Raw genomic sequence first — 21,862 nt, 5'->3', positions numbered from 1 at the left:
CAAGAGTAAAAAAACGCCGCGAAACGAATTTACCAGAATGTGATATTTACTCTGGAAATATGGAATGAAACGGACATATTTGACGACTCCTAGTTTCCCGAGCCTCATTTGTGGAATCGAATTTTTTTATGAATATTACTATATATGGCTTTTGATGTCAGTTCATTTAACTTTGAATGACTTTTGATTTTTACAAGACCTCTTAAGATACGACGCCTACAGCCAAACCAAGCAAGAAGGTAGGTTACCTGCGGATAAATAAACGGATAAAATACATTATACTATTAATGTATGTCATACTTACCAAGTTGTATATTTTCTACCAATTCATGAAGCATTTGTAAGGAGTTCAGCCACCGACAGAAAACGAAATTACGAGTTGTTTTTTAAATTATTTATTTATTTATTATTGAATAAAATCCACGGTTACGTAAAGGAAACCAGTTTTGATTCAATAAAATCGATATGTAATTAAGTCAATAAACGACATAAATAAAAGATTTCAAAAAGTACGGAAGGACGATAAATTATGACAGTCAAAAAATTTGTATGTCCAATTGTATCTTAAATTTAAGCTTATACGTAATACTGCAATTCATAAAACAACAACAAATACCCAAGACTTATTATCTTAGTTAATTGGCCTGAAGTAGGCGAGATGGCCCAGTGGTTAGAACGCGTGCAATTTCTTTATTATTTATAAATCTTATTTCGGGTTCAAATCCAGACAAGCACCACTGAATTAAACTGAAAACATCGTGAGGAAACCTGCATGTGCCTAATTTCAACGAAATTTGTATTCCACCAACACGCATTGGAGCAGCGTGGTGAAATATGCCCCAAAAACCTTCTCCTCAAAGGGAGAGTAGGCCTTAGCCTAGCAGTGGGAAATTTACAGGCTGTTAATGTAGGCTCCTCAATACGTTTTCGCATGTAAAGAGTTAAAAATACAAATATTACTCTAGGCTAATTTCTGACCGGCAAACTTCGCATTGGATTATCCTTCATTATGCTAAAGTTTGATCTAACAATTATATTTGCTACTCACAGGACAGTCATGATTGTCATAACACGTCCAATTTCTAGGCTTTTATTGGGCCGATCCGGGGTTCCTCTAAGCTCTCAGACCTTCTAAGCAAGCCTCACGAACAACAAAACAGTAATTATTTCTTTTGTGTACAGGCCCGACTTAATAGGGGAGCAAAAAAACCGCGTTTGTGGACGACTCGCCGGTAATAGTCAAATTTGAGACCATTGATGAGGCGCCCCAAAATATTTCCTTAAAAATATTTTTGTTAGGAGTGTTGGTCACCAACACACTGCTTGCTCTCGGGCGCCTGTAGTGTTAAGACGGGGCTGTTCGTATATATATATTGTTACCGACTTTAGATAAGTATTTCATTATTTTAATAAAACGGAAATATACAATATTACAATAAATCACAAAACTAAATCATACAAACTATTTGTAAGTAAGTATCTCAATTGAGTGTTTCCGTTTAGATTAATAATATGAGTTTTATTTTGACTCAAAATAAAACTTAAATTATAATAAAAAGTCACTAATTATCTTTCATTATAATTCAAAAGCTAATGTCCTCGAAGTAAAGTGCAGTTGTGAAAAATAAAGCGTTGTGTAGTTTGTGACTGAGCTAATAAGAGAAGAGCTTGACAATATCGGGTAATATTAGGATATAAGAGAAAAATCCTAGTTTTTCAATCTTATTCAAATCTTAAAGGTGATTTTTTCCAAATTAAAATAGGATCAACCTCAAGATACAAGTCAATAATAGTAAGTATTATCCATTTCGAATTACCGATACTAGCAAGGTCAAATAAAAACAAATAAAACTTATTTATATAATAAGGTTAACTTGATAACCTCTTTCTTAATAAAATTACTTAAAATTATTGGCATTTAAGTTTAAAAGCGACGCTGATGTCCCGTTTCCACATGATCCCATTAGATTCCCCCTCTCCACTCTCCCCAAGAGCACGAGGATTAAAATGTCCATATCCTTTCAAGTCCTAATAATATGTAAAATAATGACGTAACTCAGCTCTGCTTGACTGCAAATATTAAGGATACTTTATTCCTCTCATGCATAGATTCTCAAAGATCTTTAAATGATAAGTACTTTCCTAAAAACCTCACTGAGTTTTGTATCTAAACCTTCCGAATGACAACCATTTGCAAATAGGCACGGTAGTTTTTGGATTTAGCGCATTCAGACCGTCAGAAGCTGCAGGCGATTTTGTTTTCTAGTAGTATCAGTATGTAGGGATTTCAGTTTAGATTAACCACATTCACAAATATCAATGCTATTCGAATAATTTATTTCAACAAACAACAACAAACTAGACAATCGTATTGTTTTATAAACAAATGGTTTCAAATTTAAACACATTACAAAACAGTTGTAATAGGGAATCTAGCTTTTTAGCTATGTAGGCAATTGGTGTTTGTGACTCAGCATGAATTCGTCAAAATAATTAGAATGACAAATTAGAATTTATAATTTTTATTATTTATTATATAAAGTCGAATTAACTTTTTAAATTAAACATAGAATTGTCTCTCTCAAACAGTGCATATAATATTATTTTTTATCTTGTAATCAGACGAAGAAAATTTAATTAAAATAATCTATTTTAACATAATATCAGCGACAACTATAGTTATTCTGATATAATTTTCGAGTTATAACTTTTATTTCCTCAAAACATCACTTGGATAGCTAAGTAAACGAAATGGAAGCAATTGTTTACAATATGTAGTATTTTACCTACTTCTTATTATATAAAATGAACTAATTAAATAATAATAATTATTATTAAATAATAATTAGAATAAAAACTTTTATTAAATAATTAAATAAACTTTTCCTTTAAAACTTTTACTGTAAACTAATTACGTCATTACACAATTTATAATATAAAAGTTAAGATAAACTCGGCAAGCCCTTTCAATGACCATATTGTAAGAATCAATTAAAAATAACTACTCCGCCATGATAGATTTAGAATGACGTCACACAGCTAACTAAGCATTGACATACAAACAAAATTTTAGTTGAATAAGTGGAAGATATCTGCTTCAGAATTAAGTTGCAAGATTCTACTCGAACAAACATACTTACATACATTGCAATGTAAATAAAATATTGTAAAATAACATGATTATCATAAATATCACTTTTCATTCATCATTCATACGCCATTGCCAATGATAATTAAAAAAAAAAACTTTACCGTGGATCCCCAAGACACGTAATCAGCACTTGGTTTTGTAATCATGTACGATGCACCGTGGACAGTCGATTTGCCGCCAAGGGAGAAATCGACCGTCGCCACTTTCACACTACGCGTGTTCGATTTTTAAAATACTAATTTTGTGTTTTTTTTTTTAAATTCAGAAATGACTTATTAGTGATAAAAATGTAGACATTATAAAACTTTAAAGAAATTGTGAATAAATATTTTTATATTATTACGTGTATTCAAATGTGAATGTTTAGTTATGTAATTTTTAAGCACTTTAAAAGTGAAATAAGTGCAATTTCATTAATCATCACATTTTGTAAGTACCTACAAAAATATATATTTATTAGTGAGTAAATTTTAATTTACTTTTTTATTAATTTACTCAATATTGATAATTACTAAAATTAATTGTAAATGTAAATATGTCACACTGCTGGGCAAATACCTACTCTCTTGAAGAGACGATTTTAAGTATAATCCACCATGCTGCTGCAATTTGTATTGGAGGATACGGATTGGCACAATCATACGACGCATGCAGGTTATCTCACGATATACCGATACCGGCGAGCTTGAAATAAATTATAAGCTCATAAAAAGTAGTGTTTGCTCGGGTTAGAACCCGTAGTCTTTGATAAAGATTCATGTGTTTTAGCCGCTGAGCCAACGCGGCTCGGTTATTATATATTCAGTCAAAACTTTCTCTTAACTCCGACAAACCTGACCTTTTCTAATACACACAATGACAACTATAAATCAACGTTAAGAATATTATTATCTGTGGTTACGCTCAAGATTGGACTGGGGCTTGTTATAGTATCTTCAAAGTAAGATTTAAAAAAAAATGCTTTTTAAATTTTAACATATTGAATGCTTAATAATATAAAATTTAAAAATAAAACTAAAAAAAAAGTTTGAGTCTAATTTTCGACTGTATTTATGACAATGGCTCCACATTTTTTTATGTTTTTAATTTACAATATGTAAGCTGGATGATTCGGATCCATTTGCAGAATAAGAGTCACTCTTTTTTCGAAGAACATTAACATGCTCATTTTATGCTAATTTAATTCTACTAAAAATAAAATTTTACACTCAAAACGCTTAACCAAAATTTAAAAAATGCTAACTTTTAAATTAAAGTTTTTAAACGCTAACCGCTAACTGCTTCATCTGTAGTGTAATAAGTAGTAAGTCAGATAGCGTATAAATATTAAGATCGTTGCACTAATTAGTCAGTAATAAATCATCTTCTACCAAATACACTTGTTTCAATAACATGACGACCTCCGTGGTCGAGTAGTGTGTACACCGGTTTTCATGGGTACGCCACTCTGAGGCCCCGGGTTCGATTCCCGGCCGAGTCGATGTAGAAAAAAGTTCATTAGTTTTCTATGTTGTCTTGGGTCTGGGTGTCTGTGTTACCGTCGTTACTTCTGATTTCCATAACACAAGTGCTTTAGCTACTTACATTGGGATCAGAGTAATGTATGTGATGTTGTCCAATATTTATAAGTCCCCTCATGGCGACCCTTGCCATATTTGGAGCGCGCGACGCGAATTTAATCGCAGTATAGTGTTGCAGCTCCAAAATCGGACTATGAGTTGAAGAATTGGATATAAGTTAAAATTAAAGCAATATGTAGAAATTTAAGTTTATTCTTCGTTACTGTTTTACTAAAAAAAAAAAATCTAACTATGTGCCGATAAAGTGTCGAAAAAGAAACAGTATTTGTAAATCTACAATCAGCATAGTTTTATTGGTTATTTGTGTGCTACTGGGCATTGCAGCACTGTACTTTATTTATAAAAAGTACAAAAAATGCCATAAAAATTGGATATCGGATGAGATCACGCAAAACAACATAAGACGGTCATTCACCCGCGCAAGAGACATACCCAACCAGTAGAGAAGTGACGGCATTAGAATTACGAAAAAAGTGCGTTAAAACCAGGTGTTTATATTTAATATTAATAAAAAGTGCGTGAGTGTTTTGTAAAGTGATCCAATAAAATTTCAGAAATAAACTTTGAACTGTTAAAATTACTATTTATAAACTTTAAGGTGTTTTTTTTAACGAATTAGTGTAGAATCTAATAAAATAAATGTATCCTATAAATATTATTTAATCGATTAAGTATGTATAATGTAAACAAAGAGTTTCATATTGCAAAGTATCAGGTCGTAGTCCCTACCATGGTAACTACTCGTAAGTGAGTTGATATACTTGGTATGTATTTCTTTTATTAAAATGTTGTTATAAGGGAATGGAAGATGATTTAGTTAAATGTTTAGATGAACTTAAATTGATAAGAAAATATTTAATTAAGAAGGGAAAGTTAAGATATCAAGGTAAACAAACAATTTTAAAAACACTGTAATATAAAATAAAAATACCATAAAACACAAATCAATCAAGTTTCCACTTAAAGCTAATACACAAAAAAAATATATTTACTATTAAAATTTAAATTTAAATTAAAACAAAAATAAAAACAGCATATAAGTACATTATCAATTTAGAAACAGTTAACATTTTAAGATACCACGAACTGCTCTTTTATATACACCAATTTTTGGGCAAAAATTGTCTAATTTTTGGAAGTTATTATTATGATTTAAGCAAGAACGGTACAAAAACACATTTTTTGTAAATTTATTTCTACATGAGGGTACAAAGAACAATGAATTATTTATAGCACTAGTAATGTTATAAAAAATAAGTTAGTGGAAACTGAGAAAATATTTGAAAAAAGTTCGAATATAATCCAATGTATTACTTCTAAAGAAATAAAGCCTAAGTCTCTTACATTCATTGCTTCAATAAGCGATGAAATAAAGTCATACTACTCACAAATTATCAATTTATGTTCTAAGCCTGCATGTCATATGAGTAGTAGTGACAGTGATTGTAGCGAAACGTGTTCGAATCCTGAACTAAAAATGGAGTTCGATTTGAAAACAGCATGTAGTTCAATTCCTGTTATGAATAATAACGAAAACAGCATCAAAGGTATCATTGACTCTATAGAAATGTATTCGGATATGTTGTCATCATCAGGTCAAAAATTACTAATTACATTTGTTTTAAAAAGTAGGCTGTCACCGAATGCTAAATTACGAATGTTACCCGAATACAGTTCTACAAAAGACTTAATTAAGGATTTAAAAACAAATTATTGGTAAAGAAAAGTCCTACCGCAATACAATCACGGCTACAAACTGTATCTCAAGGATATCGCACTATAGAACAGCTTGGAACCGAGATAGAGAACTTATTTGCAGATTTAACGATAGCTTAGGCAGATGGCGATGCTGAAAAATACGAAATTTTAAAACCTATTAATGAGCGATTCGCAATACAACGTTTTTCTGATGGTCTAAGAAATTCAAGACTAAGTACGATTATTGCACTACGCAACTACAAACACCTAAACGAGGCAATTCAATCTGCGAAACATGAAGAGCTGTCATCTGCATTTTCGTCACGAGGTGAGGATGTCATGCATTTCTCCACTCGTGGAAGAGGTAAGTCACATTCTCATTTTAATTCCCATACTAGACCACAGATTCGCGGCCAAAGATCACATTTCCCACAAAATAACGCAGGTAAGCCAAATAATTCCACTTATTTTAATAACCGAAGAAATTTTAATAATTATCCACGCGGCCAATCATATTATCATGGTAGACCTAAATTTCATAAATTGAATCGCGGACGAGATTCGAACGAGAATCCATCGAGTTCGATATCTCGTGGTAGTGGCAATAGAAACAGGGTATTTTATTCAGAAAAACTTGAACAAAATCAATCCGTAAACGCAGATAATAATAGTGAAATGCAGTTTTTTCGTGTTGAAACATAACATTTTGGCATTAAATGGCAATGCCAAATATTTATCATTTTTTATTAACAATAGGAAATATTTTTGGTTGGTGTGATCTTGCCCTATTGTCGTGGTTGTAGGGCAAGCCCATCTGATTAGGTACCACCCACTCATCAGATATTTTACCGCCGAACAACAGTACTCAGTATTGTTGTCGTCGGGTTTGAAGGGTGAGAGATCCAGTATAACTACAGGCACAAGAGACACAACATCTTAGTTCCCAATGTTGGTGGCGTATTGGCGATCATCTCGTGCTCGGCGGTGAAGGAAAACATCACATCATTGCCACATGTGTATTCCGCCAACCCGCATTGGAGCAGCGTGGTGGAATATGCTCCAAACCTTCTGCTCAAAGGGAGAGGAGGCCTTTAGCCCAGCAGTGGGAAAATTTACAGGCTGATAATGCTAATGCTAATGCTTTTAGACTTTAGTTATAAGTTATAAAATTAGGTATTTTTATTTGCTAGTTTTATGCAGGATAGACTGACTAATTAAATGTAAATTAGACTTAAAGTAATAACTCAGATATTTAAGGTAATAAGCAGCTTATATCGAATGCACTAAGATAAAAAATAAAAAACAACGTTAGTTATTATCAACAGTATTATTAAGTTTGATCACATTAAAAGTGCACCATTATTAATTACATTTATAGGTACAACTAGTAATTATCTCGTTTAATTAGTCTATCAATTATATTTACAAATACATAGGATGTAAACACATAGTTTCTTAGTAACTCTCCATTGGGATAATTCAACTCCAATATGAAGCCTGTAAAAAAAAATGTTTTTCGTTAAAAATCCAGATTTAACACTCATAATTTGCTTGAAACAGTTTTTAGGGTTCCTCACTCAAAGGGTATAAAGGACCCTATTATAAAGACTCCGCTGTCGGTGCGTCTGCCCGTCTGTCACCAGGCTGTATCTCATGAATCTTGATAGTTAGACACTTGAAATTATCACAGATAATGATGATGTATTACTGTTACTGTTACTGTTACTGGCACTATAACAACAAATGCTAAAATAAATATTTAAGGGGGTTAACACACAACAGATATAATTTTTTTGGCGTTTTTATAGATAATGGTACGGAACATTTCGTGCGCGATTCCTTCTCGCATATAGCCGGTTTTTTTCACCACCCATAAACTGGTGCTGAAAGAAGCATTTCTTACCCTTTGCACCACCGATCTTGCCAGCTAAGCATTTATATTCCTTGTGCATGCAATTACATAGACTCCCTCGCCCCTTTAAACTGTAAAACTATACTAAATATTGGTGTTTGGCGGAATATCTGATGAGTGTTCCAGACGCGAGCTTACCTATATTGTGTACTTTTAGATTTGCCTATAAATTATTGTTTAGGGGTATATGCTATCTTGTTCTTACGAATGTCAAATCCACTGTGAAGGAAAGAGATGAATCCTTAAAAATTAAAGCCGTTTATTAGCTATTATTAAGGATTAATAAAGTTTTATTTGTATTGCTTGTATCCGTCCGATGAAAACTCTTGCAGTTTGCTTAATTATAGCAAATAGTCCACATATGTGAACACAATAAACTCGAGTACTATCGAATGAATTGACAAACGTTTTTCGCCTGTGAATGCATTCATGTGAAAATATTAACAGTATAATTGTCTAATATGTTGGAAAAATATATGCCGACTAAGAATTTTACTGACGTGAGCCGTATATATCGATAGAGTTGTGTGTACAATAAAATTATGTAAGGTTAAGTCACCAGTCATGTATAGTAAGATCTTTTTTTGGTTTTGCTTCGTTATTTCTTCATGTTTCACTATATACTCTTTGGTACATCTGTTTCTTTCCTCTACCTTAAGGTTGCCTGGAAGAGATCGCTGTTTTAGCGATGAGGCCGCCTCTAGTGCATCTTTCTTAAACGTGCCTAAACTATGTGTTTACTGGTGTACAATAAAGATTATTTTTATTTGATTTGGGATTTTTCAAATCAGTATTCAATGTTTACTTTAAGCTTAGTACTCAGTACAACAAAATATTATACCCTCAACAGACACACACACACACATATACCGTTATTCTACCCATGCGAAGGTACGTTTAGTTAGTATACAATATAAAAACATCTTAATGAGTTGCAACAACTTGCATTCCTTCGTAACAAGTGAAAGGCCGTGACAGTTGGTATCCAACGTAGGTAGATCTTTTACACAACGATCGCAGGAACGTAACATACTTACAATGAGTTAATAATACACATATAAACACTATTCAGCACATTTATACAGAACTATTCTGTAAGAAGACACTCGATACTCACCGCAGTGCGTTATTGTGAAATGTCAGTAAGTGATATGAGGCATTCACTGCAGTAATTATATTATTTACTATATTGTTATTGCCTGTAAGTCTTCTTATATATTGAAAATCGTTCTCAAGAGCCTGCAAGATAGGTTTTCTTAGCATACCACGAGCCGTCCAAACCGCCTACTATGGTGTCCGTATAATTGTGCCATTGTAAACTGTAATAATTCTTCTAGGATACTAAATCGTGAATACAGGTATTCCCTACCATCGGTGAGTAATTTTGTTGCTCAAATTGCTGTTCTAATTTTAAAATATTTATTATGATGTTCAAGTATGGCTGGATGACGTCATCGTAGTTATAAAAAGGAGACACGGTCGCTTTTTTGCACTATCTCATAAACTTGGAGTATCGAGCCTACTCTAAATCTGAGAGTTTTCAAGTGTGGAACCTACACGAGGCGTGAAGGGGCATCTTGCGGACCGGCATAGCGAGGGCGACTGGTGCTGATGAGTCTTGCTGACTGTACTGGTCGTCTTCGCATTTGGACTCCTTTTCCACTTACCATCAGGAGGAGTGGAGTCATATGCCTACCCGGACAGTATAAAAAAAGAAAAGAAAATTAATAATAAAATAAAATAAAAATAACATTTTAAAATAGTTGGCTAGTCGAACTGCATTAATCAAACATTATACGAAGTAAGTTATTTCAAAATAGCACTGTTATGGGTCATTGCCAATGTCATCGTGAAAATTATGAAGAAGTTTAATGTCAAGGAGAAATCTCCGTATATGCAGGTAGTGGTTGAACTTCAAAGTTCAACGACTTCATCTTTAAGGTGTAATTATCTTAACTACAATATTATTTATTTAACACCTTAAAGCGTGGACTTATTATTTGTTGATGTCTATGCAGGACATACATATTTATAAAATTAATTGTTCTTTATACTCTGTAATTAAAATGATGCAAAAGAGTAACTAATGAAGTTCTTGCCGGTTCTTCTCGGAAACTACTTTCCGAACCGATGGTAGCCTTATTTCAATACAGCCTATTTGAATAGAGAATATTTTCATTTGATTTCAGTTTGTTAATCCTATAGTAAGTCTCATCTGATTGATTTGTCAAATAAGACCAGCTTGACAACTGGCTTCCCACGATTTCCTTTGATATAAACCTAAATTTACTATAAAAATTACGATAAGTATTCTACTTGATTTATATTTCAGGTCGTTTTCTTAATAACATTTTACTACTAATTGGAAATTATTTTGTTTCTAAGGATAGTAATTAAATTAAATACAAGAGCAAAACAGATCTATTTCTATAATACACAAACGTATTATTTATTTAGACGTTATTTATTTTCTAAGAAACGAAATGACGTAGACGTAGAACAGTATTAGTATTTACTTTGAATTTATACCAGTACATATTATCTATTGGGTTCGAAGAAATAACAACACAACAATGGTAAATCATTATAATATCGCGTTAATGAAAATAAGGCACTAAAACAATATATTTTTAATAATTTATACGTCATATTATTTATGTTGCCGTCACAGTTTAATATGTCTGTGCAACTAAACATTAAATATACTTAATCGCTTATGTAAGTTAAGGAAGGAGGCTTTTGTTTAACAGTGTAATTATGTTTTATTACAGTAAATTATTTAAGTTTATATCACAGTTTTATAAATTCATAATTAATAATTAAAATAACAATCAACGAAGACATTGGATAAATTACACACGATAAGTAAATAAGTTAATAGAGTTTATGATATAAACTGGGACCCAAATTCTACTAAAAATTGTCACTTTATCGCAATCGAATCGAAAGGTAATCGTTGTTGCTTAGACAATTTATTATTCCACTAACACAACAATCCAGTTGTGTTTCGGAATCGTAATAGAATCGGGAAGGTATCGTAACATTTATAAAATAGAATTGGATCTTCTGTACATAAAGATAATTATAAAGTACAAATGCCATCGCAGTAGTTATTACGAGAATTACTCAATCAGCGACTTACATTAGACATACTCCAGTGATTTGTTAGGTCAACTTATATATTTAAGTACCTTATTACATTAATTTGTAGTTTGTAATGAATAGATTACATATTAAACCGATTATAATTATGTTTTTTTTATACAAGTTTGTACAAATCATTAATGTAGTTTGTTAAATTACAAATAATAAACGTAAACAAGCAATCTTCTTAATGGTACATATCAACAGAATCACAATAGCCTAGAAGAAAGAAAAAGAACAGCAAAGGAAAATTTTGAAATAGTAAGCTCCTACTTACTACTACTAAGGATTTTTTTCATAATTTTACATTACTCTGTATTGGAAAAAACTATTCCATAATATTTGTTGTGGCTTCTTGTATGTGGACTTAAGTATGAGTGTGTGTCAGTGGGTATGCGTGTGGAAGTGTGCGAGTATATATATCACAATTTATACTTTAAAAATGATAATGACTCCAAGCTAATTCCATCTAAATTGTATCGTATAGGATAAATAATAAATAAATGCTTAATAAAACTGAGTGTTTTCTTATAACGGAAAGCTCATAATATATTCTTGGCCAATGGCACAGCGGCCATTTTTAACAGAGACCAGCAAACTGCATAGGACAGTTACATCACACAAGTATGTGCGCAAGCACAGCTGTACTATTTCCTCTCTCTCTTATAATCTGATGGGTCGGCAATTCCGCAAGACTGGAAAGAGATCAGGTCCGGGCCAATGACTAAACATATTTACGGCAGTGAAAACACTGTCAATTTCTAGACTGTAAGTTGCTGCTTAGAGTTCCTGACTGAATAATCAAATAACGTAATTAACGATACCACAAGACAACATTAATATGTTAGGAAACACAGATAACATACTGGTCCCTCTTATTTACTGACTCATCGAACCCTAGGCGTTCGACGATGAATGCACACGTCATTCATCCCTCCCGACGACGACGGCGTCCTGAGCCCAGGTCCGGCATCTATGCCCTTAAGTGGATTCTCAACATTCAGGCTTGAGTATATTAACTCGCATACCTGCCCGGTGACGCTGTGGAGGCCATTAGGGCCAAAAGCAACTCAGGTCTCGGGCATTGCGTTCTTGCTAATTACCAGACCATGAGGCAAAAGATCAGAACATCAGACAAATCGCTACTCAGACAAATTTTATCATTACAGCTGTGCAACCAAGCGAGATAAATACCAAAAACTACTTTGCGGTTTAAATACGTACACCATTAGATATTACGTTCGCCACGAAACAAAAAAGCGAAAGTGCGACGTTAGTCATCTGTAAAGCTACGGGCACACCTGCGAAATCAAGTCATATAACTAAGTATAGAAGTAGAGTATTACCTCTTAAATTATATTATGATGTCGTCCAGAACGACTTCGGCGAAGGCGACCAATCTTAAAATACAGACAAGTCAAAACGCTGGTTTCTATTTTCAAACTCTCATATTCCAATGGGGCGGCAATTTCTGTACAGCCGGAAGAGTTGAGGCGCAGGAACGGCTTAACGGTTTTCGGGCTGTCACTGAGAATTTTTTTAATAGATAAAACGAATAACTTTTTATCAGCCCTACCACTAGACACATAGAAGCTCCCTGCTAATAGATACTTACTGTGCAAAGAATATCAAATATCGAATTCTCCTAATTTCCAAAGTCTTGCTGTATTTGCAACAACATTTTCTTAGCACGTCTCAACATTAAAAAAATCAAGATCTTCAATTTTCTTGTCTGTATTGCAATACTGTGCATTGATAGCCAGTAAGTCAAGATATCATCCCTATATGAAAAAAACTACTAAGCTAATATACATTAAGACTTATACTAGTAGATGGTGCATCTAGGTGCGTTTCGAAGAAGGCTTAGTATATAATACAATGGTATTATATATGTAGGGCTCCACAGTATCAACCACTTTAAATTTATACTATTGACGTGACAAATATGAATTTCATCTTGTTGTAAATGGGAAACGCCTTAAGTATTGATTAGTTTTAATACAGGATATACAAATTTAAATCTATAACATAAGAAAGAACTACCGAGTTTCTTTTTATTTTTGATAATAGGCAGGCTCGCTACCTAATTGTAAATGGTCATTGTTGACATGACATTGGCATCGTGAGAAATATTAAACATCTCTTCGTTTTGATGTTCCTTGAGCCTTTAGTTGCACTGACTCAATATGAACGTACGATGAGGGGGTGGTACGTGTTACTATAGTCAGAAATAGGTTCTATTATAATTGTACATATTTAGTTTACGTAGAAAGCATGAGTTGGCTATATATATATACGTTATGTTATGTTTTCTTGCCGGTTCTTCTCGGTAGAATCTACATTCCGAACCGATGGTAGCTTTACTTTAAATAGTTTGTTAAATGACGATTCAAAAGTGCTTGTAAGCTACTTGAATAAAGTATATTTTGATTTTAATTTTGTACAACTGTTGGAGATCTAAATAAATGAATATAAGACCAGACGCTCTGGCACGAAGCTCTAACGCCGATAGGTGGTTCTTTTGGATATAATCGATATTACGAATCGTTGCTCGCTTTAAAACACCCAAATGGAAAACCTTGTCACAGATAAACTATTATTTTAGTACTAGATTTTATAGGGACTTAACAAAAAAAAGTATTAATTCATCATTAACATTGAAAATATTGATTGCTGGTATTCTAATTACCCTTTAATTTCGCAGTTCATTAATTCGTTTGCCGTAATTACAATTACTCTTATTTATTGTTTCATCACAATTTGTATTACCGATAATTAATCAGTTGAATGGACATTGTCAACCTTTTTTTGCTAATAAGCCATCATTCATGTCAAGTCATTCTATTTAATGGAATTTCAAACTCATAATTGGACCAGCTAATTGTTAGTGTAGTGATATGTACAATTAAGAAGGAGTGTTGAGCGAGTAAAAGTTGAAGAGAAAGAGTTTATAGATAGAAAAGACAGTTTATTGAAAGTCACAAGCACACACACACTAAAAGTCAGAAGAAGAAGAATAAATTTAGAAGAGGCACAGAATTACACAGAGACAGTTACAAATTATAAATTATAAAAATAGGACGCGGCGGATACAATTTACTTAGAATTTCGAATTGAGCTAATAGCGTGTAAGCGTACAGCTGACTGCCCGATCGGCCGGTGCATCGTCCATCGGCGCGGCGCAAGCGCCGCCCCTTTGTGACGTACCGTTCGAGACAATGGGACCGGGCAGCGGCCGATCTATTTATTTACTACTAATAAATATGTTTGCGTGACCGCTTTACATACAAATAAATATGTGTATTATTTTACAATATATTTTTTTATCTTTATTTATTTTTACAAATTATCTATTTTTTTATAATAACATATTTTTTTGTAATTTTTATATTTTTTATATTTATGAAAATACATAATTATGCTACATCACCCCCCTTCAGAGACCGGGTTACGGGCGATAATAGTCGGGAAATTTTACAATGCGGCCCGAGTGTGATTTCTTTATATTATCACCGGCAAAAGATAGCCTCTGATGTTTCTCTTGTGTGTTGTGATGATGAGTGTGAACATTGGATGGTGGTGTATTGTGATGGTGTGTGAGAGTGTAGGATGGTAGTGTGTTTGTTGGATCACTAAGTATGTAGGCCGGTTTTAAACGATCTATCGATACTGTAACCTGTTTACCATTTACCATGATTTTGTACACCTTGTCGCTACGTGAAATAACTAAGTGAGGTCCGGAGTATGCTGGTGTTAGGGATCGTTTAGTGGTGTCGTCTCTGAGAAAAACGTGAGATGATGTGGGTAAGTCCTTATAAATGAAACTTTTGACCTTACCACTGTGGTGTGAGCTTGGCGATGGATGCAAGTTCCGCACAAAACTACGCAACCAAGACAGGTAGTCCGTTATGTCTGCCGTTTCTTCGCTACGAGGATCAAAGAAGTCGCCAGGTAGTCGCAGAGGTTGGCCGTAAACAAGTTCAGCCGGTGAGGCTTGTATGTCTTCCTTGTATGCGCTGCGAATTCCCAGTAAGACAAGAGGAAGGGACTCAACCCAAGGTCCATTACCGTGGCAGGTTATTGCAGCCTTGAGCTGCCGGTGAAACCTCTCCACGAGTCCGTTGCACGCTGGGTGATAAGCCGTGGTTCTCCGATGCTGAAAACCAGCACAGACAGACAAATTTTTAAACAGGGCTGATTCGAATTGACTGCCCCTATCGGTAACTATATCTGTGGGACAACCAAATCGAGATATCCATCCGCTTAATAAGGCCTTTGCCACAGTTTCTGCGGTTATGTCCATTAGAGGGATTGCCTCAGGCCATCGCGTAAAGCGGTCTACGGCCGTAAGGCAGTATCGGTACCCGTGACATAACGGCAAGGGTCCTATCAAATCGATGTGGACAAACGCGAATCTCAATTGTGGCAGTTTAAAATTTCCCACTGGAGCAAAGACATGCCTGGTCACCTTACTGCGTTGGCAAGCGAGGCAATTGCGTACCCAGCTCCGGCAGTCTTTCCTTACTCCAGGCCACACGTAGCGTTCTGAGACCAACTTGGCAGTAGCATTGGCACCAGGATGACTCAAGCAGTGTAGACTTTCGTATACCTGCCTGCGTAAGTCTCTGGGAACAAAAGGTCTCGGGGTGGTGCTACTGACATCGCAGTACAGCTTATCCCGAGATCCAGGAATTTTTAATTGCTGGAGTTGCAGAGATGTGTTGCCTTTTAACAGCTCTGATAACTCGGTATCAGAACTTTGAGCTAAAGCTATTCTCTCAGGGTCAACAGGTTGGGTGATTTCCTCAATACGCGACAAAGTATCTGCCACCACGTTGTTTTTACCAGATATATGTCTGATATCGGTGGTAAATTGAGCTATCAGATCGAGGTGACGAAACTGCCTAGGAGAACAATTGTTCTTACGATTATGAAAAGCGAAGGTGAGAGGTTTGTGGTCTGTGTAGACTACGAAGTCGCGAGCTTCTAACATGTGCCTGAAATATTTGATGCTCTCGTAGATGGCAAGCAATTCACGATCGTAAGGCGAATATTTGATCTGAGCTGGGCTTAACTTACGAGAGAAGAATGCAAGAGGCTGCCATGCCCCCTCCTTCAGCTGCTGAACGACCGCGCCAACAGCTCTATCCGATGCATCAGTGACCAGGGCCAGCTTTGCGTCGCAGTCTGGATGTGCTAACATGGCAGCTTGACAAAGGCTGTTTTTGCAGCTTTCAAAAGCCTCAACTTCCCGTGCTGTCAAGTTGACTGGACTGGAACCTTTGACAGAACCAGATAGTAGTTCGTTTAAAGGTGCCTGGTAAGTCGCTGCGCCGGGAATAAACCTACGGTAAAAATTCACCATGCCTAAGAAACGACGTAATTGTCTTACCGTCGTTGGAATGGGAAATTCCTTAATGGCATCTACCTTAGACGGCAGTGGTGTTGTTCCCTGAGCTGTGATGCGATGACCTAAGAACGTGACCTCGGATACACCGAAGATACACTTAGAGCTGTTTATAACCATACCGTATTCTCGGAGTCTGGTGAAGAGCTGGTGGAGGTGCATCTCGTGGGTCTGTTGGTCTTTTGAAAATACGAGGAAATCGTCCAGGAAAGCATATGTGAAGTCAAGACCTCTGAGCATTTCGTCGACAAAACGCTGAAACGTCTGTCCGGCGTTACGAAGTCCAAACGTCATGTATGGAAATTCATAAAGTCCGAACGGCGTTGTAATAGCGGTCTTCGGAATATCCTCGGGATTCACCCTGATTTGGTTGTACGCCTTTTCCAGATCTATGGTGGAGAATACAGTACAGCCGGAGAGGCTGTGAGTGAAGTCCTGTATGTGACGGATGGGATACCTGTCTGGAATCGTGCGAGCGTTGAGCATCCTATAGTCGCCACAAGGTCGCCAGCCGTCATTTTTCTTTGGCGCTAGGTGTAAAGGCGATGCCCATGGTGATTCGGAAGGACGACAGATACCACTTTGCAGCATGGTTTCAAATTCAGCCTTCGCAATTTTAAGCTTGTCTGGTGCTAGCCGGCGAGGTGTACAAAATACTGGTGGTCCAGGTGTTGTTTTAATGAAGTGCATCGTATTGTGTGAGTGTGTACGGTGTATGCCAGGTGGGCGAGTAATATCGGGGTACTGTCGTAGTATGTCGTGGTATGCAGAATTACCAGAGATTACCTTTACCGATGATATTACGTCTGCTGAATGGGCAGACGAAGCCGGGGACGTAAGCGTAGTTGTGTTGTCGATAAGGCGCTGGTTTCTGCAATCAACAATTAAATTGTAATAAGACAAAAAATCCACGCCTATTATCGCCTTCGTAACATCCGCAATAATAAATCTCCAAGTAAAGTCACGGCGTAACCCTAAGTTTAAATTTAAATTAATAAAACCGTAAGTATAAATTTGTGTACCGTTTGCCGCACTTAACTCGAACTTCGTTTTCTCACGTCGTCCTGATAAGGCTGATCGGGGGAAAACGCATAAATCGCTGCCGGTGTCCACTAAAAATTGGTTTTTGGTTCTGCAATCAGTCACGAATAAGCGGCCGGTACTCGGGCAATCACTGGCCGCCATTACTGATCGCCCTTTGCGTTTCCCGACGCTCGGTAGTCACATGGCGGTATACACTTTTTAGCACGTTCGCCGAAATGTTGATGGTACCAGCAGTGTGATGAAGATTTTGATCGCGTAGAACTCGAGCGATGACGACTGCGGTTCCGGTATCTAGACCGTCCGCGCTCTCTCGACATCCTTTCTATTTTTTCGGTTAAACTAGCGACTTGTTTAGCCAGGGCTGCAATTTCGGTATTTTCACTGCTATTACTCGTGACGGCTGATGTTGAGGCCATTTGAGGTCCAACCACGTCGCTAATTCGGTCAGCTAATTCCGCCAGATCGTCGATCGTGCTTTTCGATTGCGAGGCAATAATTGCCTGCATATTATGTGGGAGTCGACTTGCCCATATAGTGCGCAGGAAGTCTTCTGGTACTCCAGGTCCAGCTAAGTTCGTAAGATGCCTGTAGAACTGTGACGGTTTTCTGTCTCCTAATTCCTCGTGCATGAGGAGCTGCTTTAATTTCTTCTCTTTGGAAGCAGATAATCTTTTTATCAACTCGCTTTTTAGCCTTTCGTATTTATTAGTAGTTGGGGGGTAGGTGATTATGTCCTCCACCTCGCAAGCATATTGAGGGTCCAAATTCCCCGTTACATAATAAAACTTGGTCTCGTCAGTTTTTATATTTGACAGAGCAAACTGTGCTTCCATCTGGGAGAACCAAAGAGCTGGTTTCTCGGCGTAAAATGGTGGGATTCTTACACCAACCCGAAATGATTCACGCGTGGTCTCACCCGCATGTTCCGGAACGTTCGGTGCCATTTCGATGCGTGCTTTAGGCTCGCTCATCTTGCTTGTGTTCTTCGGGGTCACCAGTGTAGTGATATGTACAATTAAGAAGGAGTGTTGAGCGAGTAAAAGTTGAAGAGAAAGAGTTTATAGATAGAAAAGACAGTTTATTGAAAGTCACAAGCACACACACACTAAAAGTCAGAAGAAGAAGAATAAATTTAGAAGAGGCACAGAATTACACAGAGACAGTTACAAATTATAAATTATAAAAATAGGACGCGGCGGATACAATTTACTTAGAATTTCGAATTGAGCTAATAGCGTGTAAGCGTACAGCTGACTGCCCGATCGGCCGGTGCATCGTCCATCGGCGCGGCGCAAGCGCCGCCCCTTTGTGACGTACCGTTCGAGACAATGGGACCGGGCAGCGGCCGATCTATTTATTTACTACTAATAAATATGTTTGCGTGACCGCTTTACATACAAATAAATATGTGTATTATTTTACAATATATTTTTTTATCTTTATTTATTTTTACAAATTATCTATTTTTTTATAATAACATATTTTTTTGTAATTTTTATATTTTTTATATTTATGAAAATACATAATTATGCTACATTAGTACTTATAGTAAACGCTTGCGATTCGGTTCATGATGAGCAAAGATAGCCTCGTAGTCAGAACTTGTGAATTTTAATTGAAAATTTTGGTTCGAACGCGGAAAAACCGATGTATGTGCTTTATTCATTGTATCTCATTTTTAGTGAATGGTAAATTCTTATGAGAAATAAAGTTCTTTATTTGTGTTTAAAATACATCTCAAGAGCCTACTCTTACTTGAGCGAGCGTAACTATGAGGTAACGCACCTGCAAACCCCCCGGTGTTGCAGATGTCCATGGGCGGTGGTAATCACTTTCCATCAGGTGAGCCTCCTACTCGTTTGCCACCTATGACATAAAAAAAAATGCTTGTCGTTCAAGAAAAACATTTGTCTCCATCGACTTGCATTGTAGTAGAAAAGTTGTATAAGCTCGAAAGTTAGAGGGAAAAGGGTAAGAAGCTTTTAGCTCACCTGGAGGACATTTACTGGTAACTCCCGCTGCGACTTTACGAGTATTTCCATCGATGCTCTTAATATACCGGGTCAACATACGGGGTCTATGTGTCAACTGTCATCGCATCGACATTAAAGTATACCGTTAATGTTATTTACTTATACAATTACCATAAACAATTATTAGTATTAAAAAAATATGTAATCGGCAATGTCAGATATAATTTCATAATTATAAAATCGCATGTTTGCGTGATAATTGAATACCTAGTCTTAAATTCTCTTTGAACGCCGCGTAATCATTTAATTTGCATAAACATTCGTAATCATCATCTTGTTGTTTTCCTTCAACTGCCTTGTCCATTGGATTAAGAGGCTGCTGATTCCAAATCCCATATTAAAATCCTGGATGGGTTCGATACATATATTTTTTTATTTTTCTACTATCTATAAGAAATTCTTAAAAGTAACGCGGAATTAGAAAGTTGTATGCACCTGTCCCGAATAGCTCACCATCGTTTCGAACTTGAACTCTTATAATGTCGTATTATCAGAATGTTAGGGTGAGGAATTATAGTGCACACTTGCGCGCAAATGTGTGCGCAAGTGTGCACTCTAAATTATAATACGTCAAGCATATATCCAGAGAATCAGGGCCCCGATTCTAATAACAATATGACAGTTAATCGCAATCGAATCGAAACGTTACGCTATTCAACTAAAGCTACGATTCAGTTGCGTTTCGATCGAAGCTGGTTCTGAGTATTGAGTTGGTATCGTCCCCAATATAAATAAATATTGGTCCTCCGTTACAAATAAGTTTAGCTCAATTTTCGTTAGGAATAGTCGGAGCTGGAACGGAATACCGGAACGTAACATTAACGATATTATTTAGCCGAATTGACTCCAAGTACTTCTATTTAACCGGAATATTCCTACTTTCTTCTCACAATATCGGCATCTATTTATGATTTAAGATATATATTTAAGTCTTCAATGTTAATAATTTATATGTAACTGCTTATAATCTGGTTTTGATAATAAAACAATTGACTTAAACAAAAAATCTGCTGACTGAGCATAACGTCACGTCACGTGTATTATAATGCTACTATTTTTATAAATCACGATAATAGTTTTACACAATTAATAAAATAAAATTTTCATATATCTCTTTGGCCTGCAAACAGATATATTTGAAAAAAAAAAACGCTAAATACTATCCCATCACTATCCACCTACATTACATTAATTAAATATTAGCAGCCTGTAAATTTCCCACTGCTTGGCTAAGGCCTCCTCTCCCTTGAGGAGAAGGTTTGGAGCATATTCCACCACGCTGCTCCAATGCGGGTTGGTGGAATACACATGTAGAATTTCGTTGAAATTAGACATGATAATAATTAGTATGGTACAGTAATGGGTTAAAAAACCACAACCCTGTAAATAAATATACATATATATGTATATAACTGTAATGTTATGCACATTTTAGATATTTCTAAAGATTTTTTTTTATTTCATAACATTGGTTTTCTTTCTGAAACCTTAACAACTTTTATTAGTGCTTACAACACTACGCAACACGCTCCAATTATAAAAATAAATTGACTAAAAAATCATTATATATCTTATACAAATAATAATATATAAAACTATATGTTACGTGCAATATTGTTATATCAATCAATACTATTTCCTAGTTATGGACTACACGAATGTCCGAACTGATTTTCTTCAGAGTCAAGGTCGAATGCCGTGCAAGTTTAAGTTTATAATTTGAACGCGAAACTTCAAATATTTAGTTACCATCGTCAAGTCACCATTGTCGGTATGGGGATAGTGTGCTAATGTATTAAAATAAAGAGTTAATTTAACGTTCCGGAGGATCGTTTTTGTAAGGTGAGCTTAGACAATTTTTTTTTTATTTAGGTTCAAATTTAGAATTTTAAT

General features: G+C 35.6%; 2 protein-coding genes across 3 annotated transcripts in view; one reads left to right on the top strand and one right to left on the bottom strand.

Annotated features, from left to right (window-relative positions):
- Positions 1-3,323: 3,323 nt before the first annotated feature.
- The window catches only part of LOC125073735 (facilitated trehalose transporter Tret1-like), a 35,873-nt gene continuing 17,334 nt past the window's right edge, over positions 3,324-21,862 (top strand). Inside the window, exon 1 of one of the 2 annotated variants that reach the window (XM_047684748.1) lies at positions 3,324-3,580. The gene's annotated coding sequence lies outside the window, so the exon portion shown is untranslated. Of the gene's footprint in view, positions 3,581-21,740; positions 21,812-21,862 lie in introns of those variants that run through there. The other variant, XM_047684749.1, reaches the window with a different exon arrangement.
- Positions 18,077-18,907, bottom strand: LOC125073789. The gene has a single exon (XM_047684826.1). The coding sequence runs from the start codon at positions 18,905-18,907 to the stop codon at positions 18,077-18,079; it is 831 nt and encodes a 276-aa protein (XP_047540782.1).

The sequence above is a fragment of the Vanessa atalanta genome, chromosome 25, assembly GCF_905147765.1.
Source record: "Vanessa atalanta chromosome 25, ilVanAtal1.2, whole genome shotgun sequence".
Taxonomy (NCBI): Eukaryota; Metazoa; Arthropoda; class Insecta; order Lepidoptera; family Nymphalidae; genus Vanessa; species Vanessa atalanta.
Note: the sequence above shows the minus strand (reverse complement) of the source record. Positions and strands in the feature narration are given on the sequence as shown.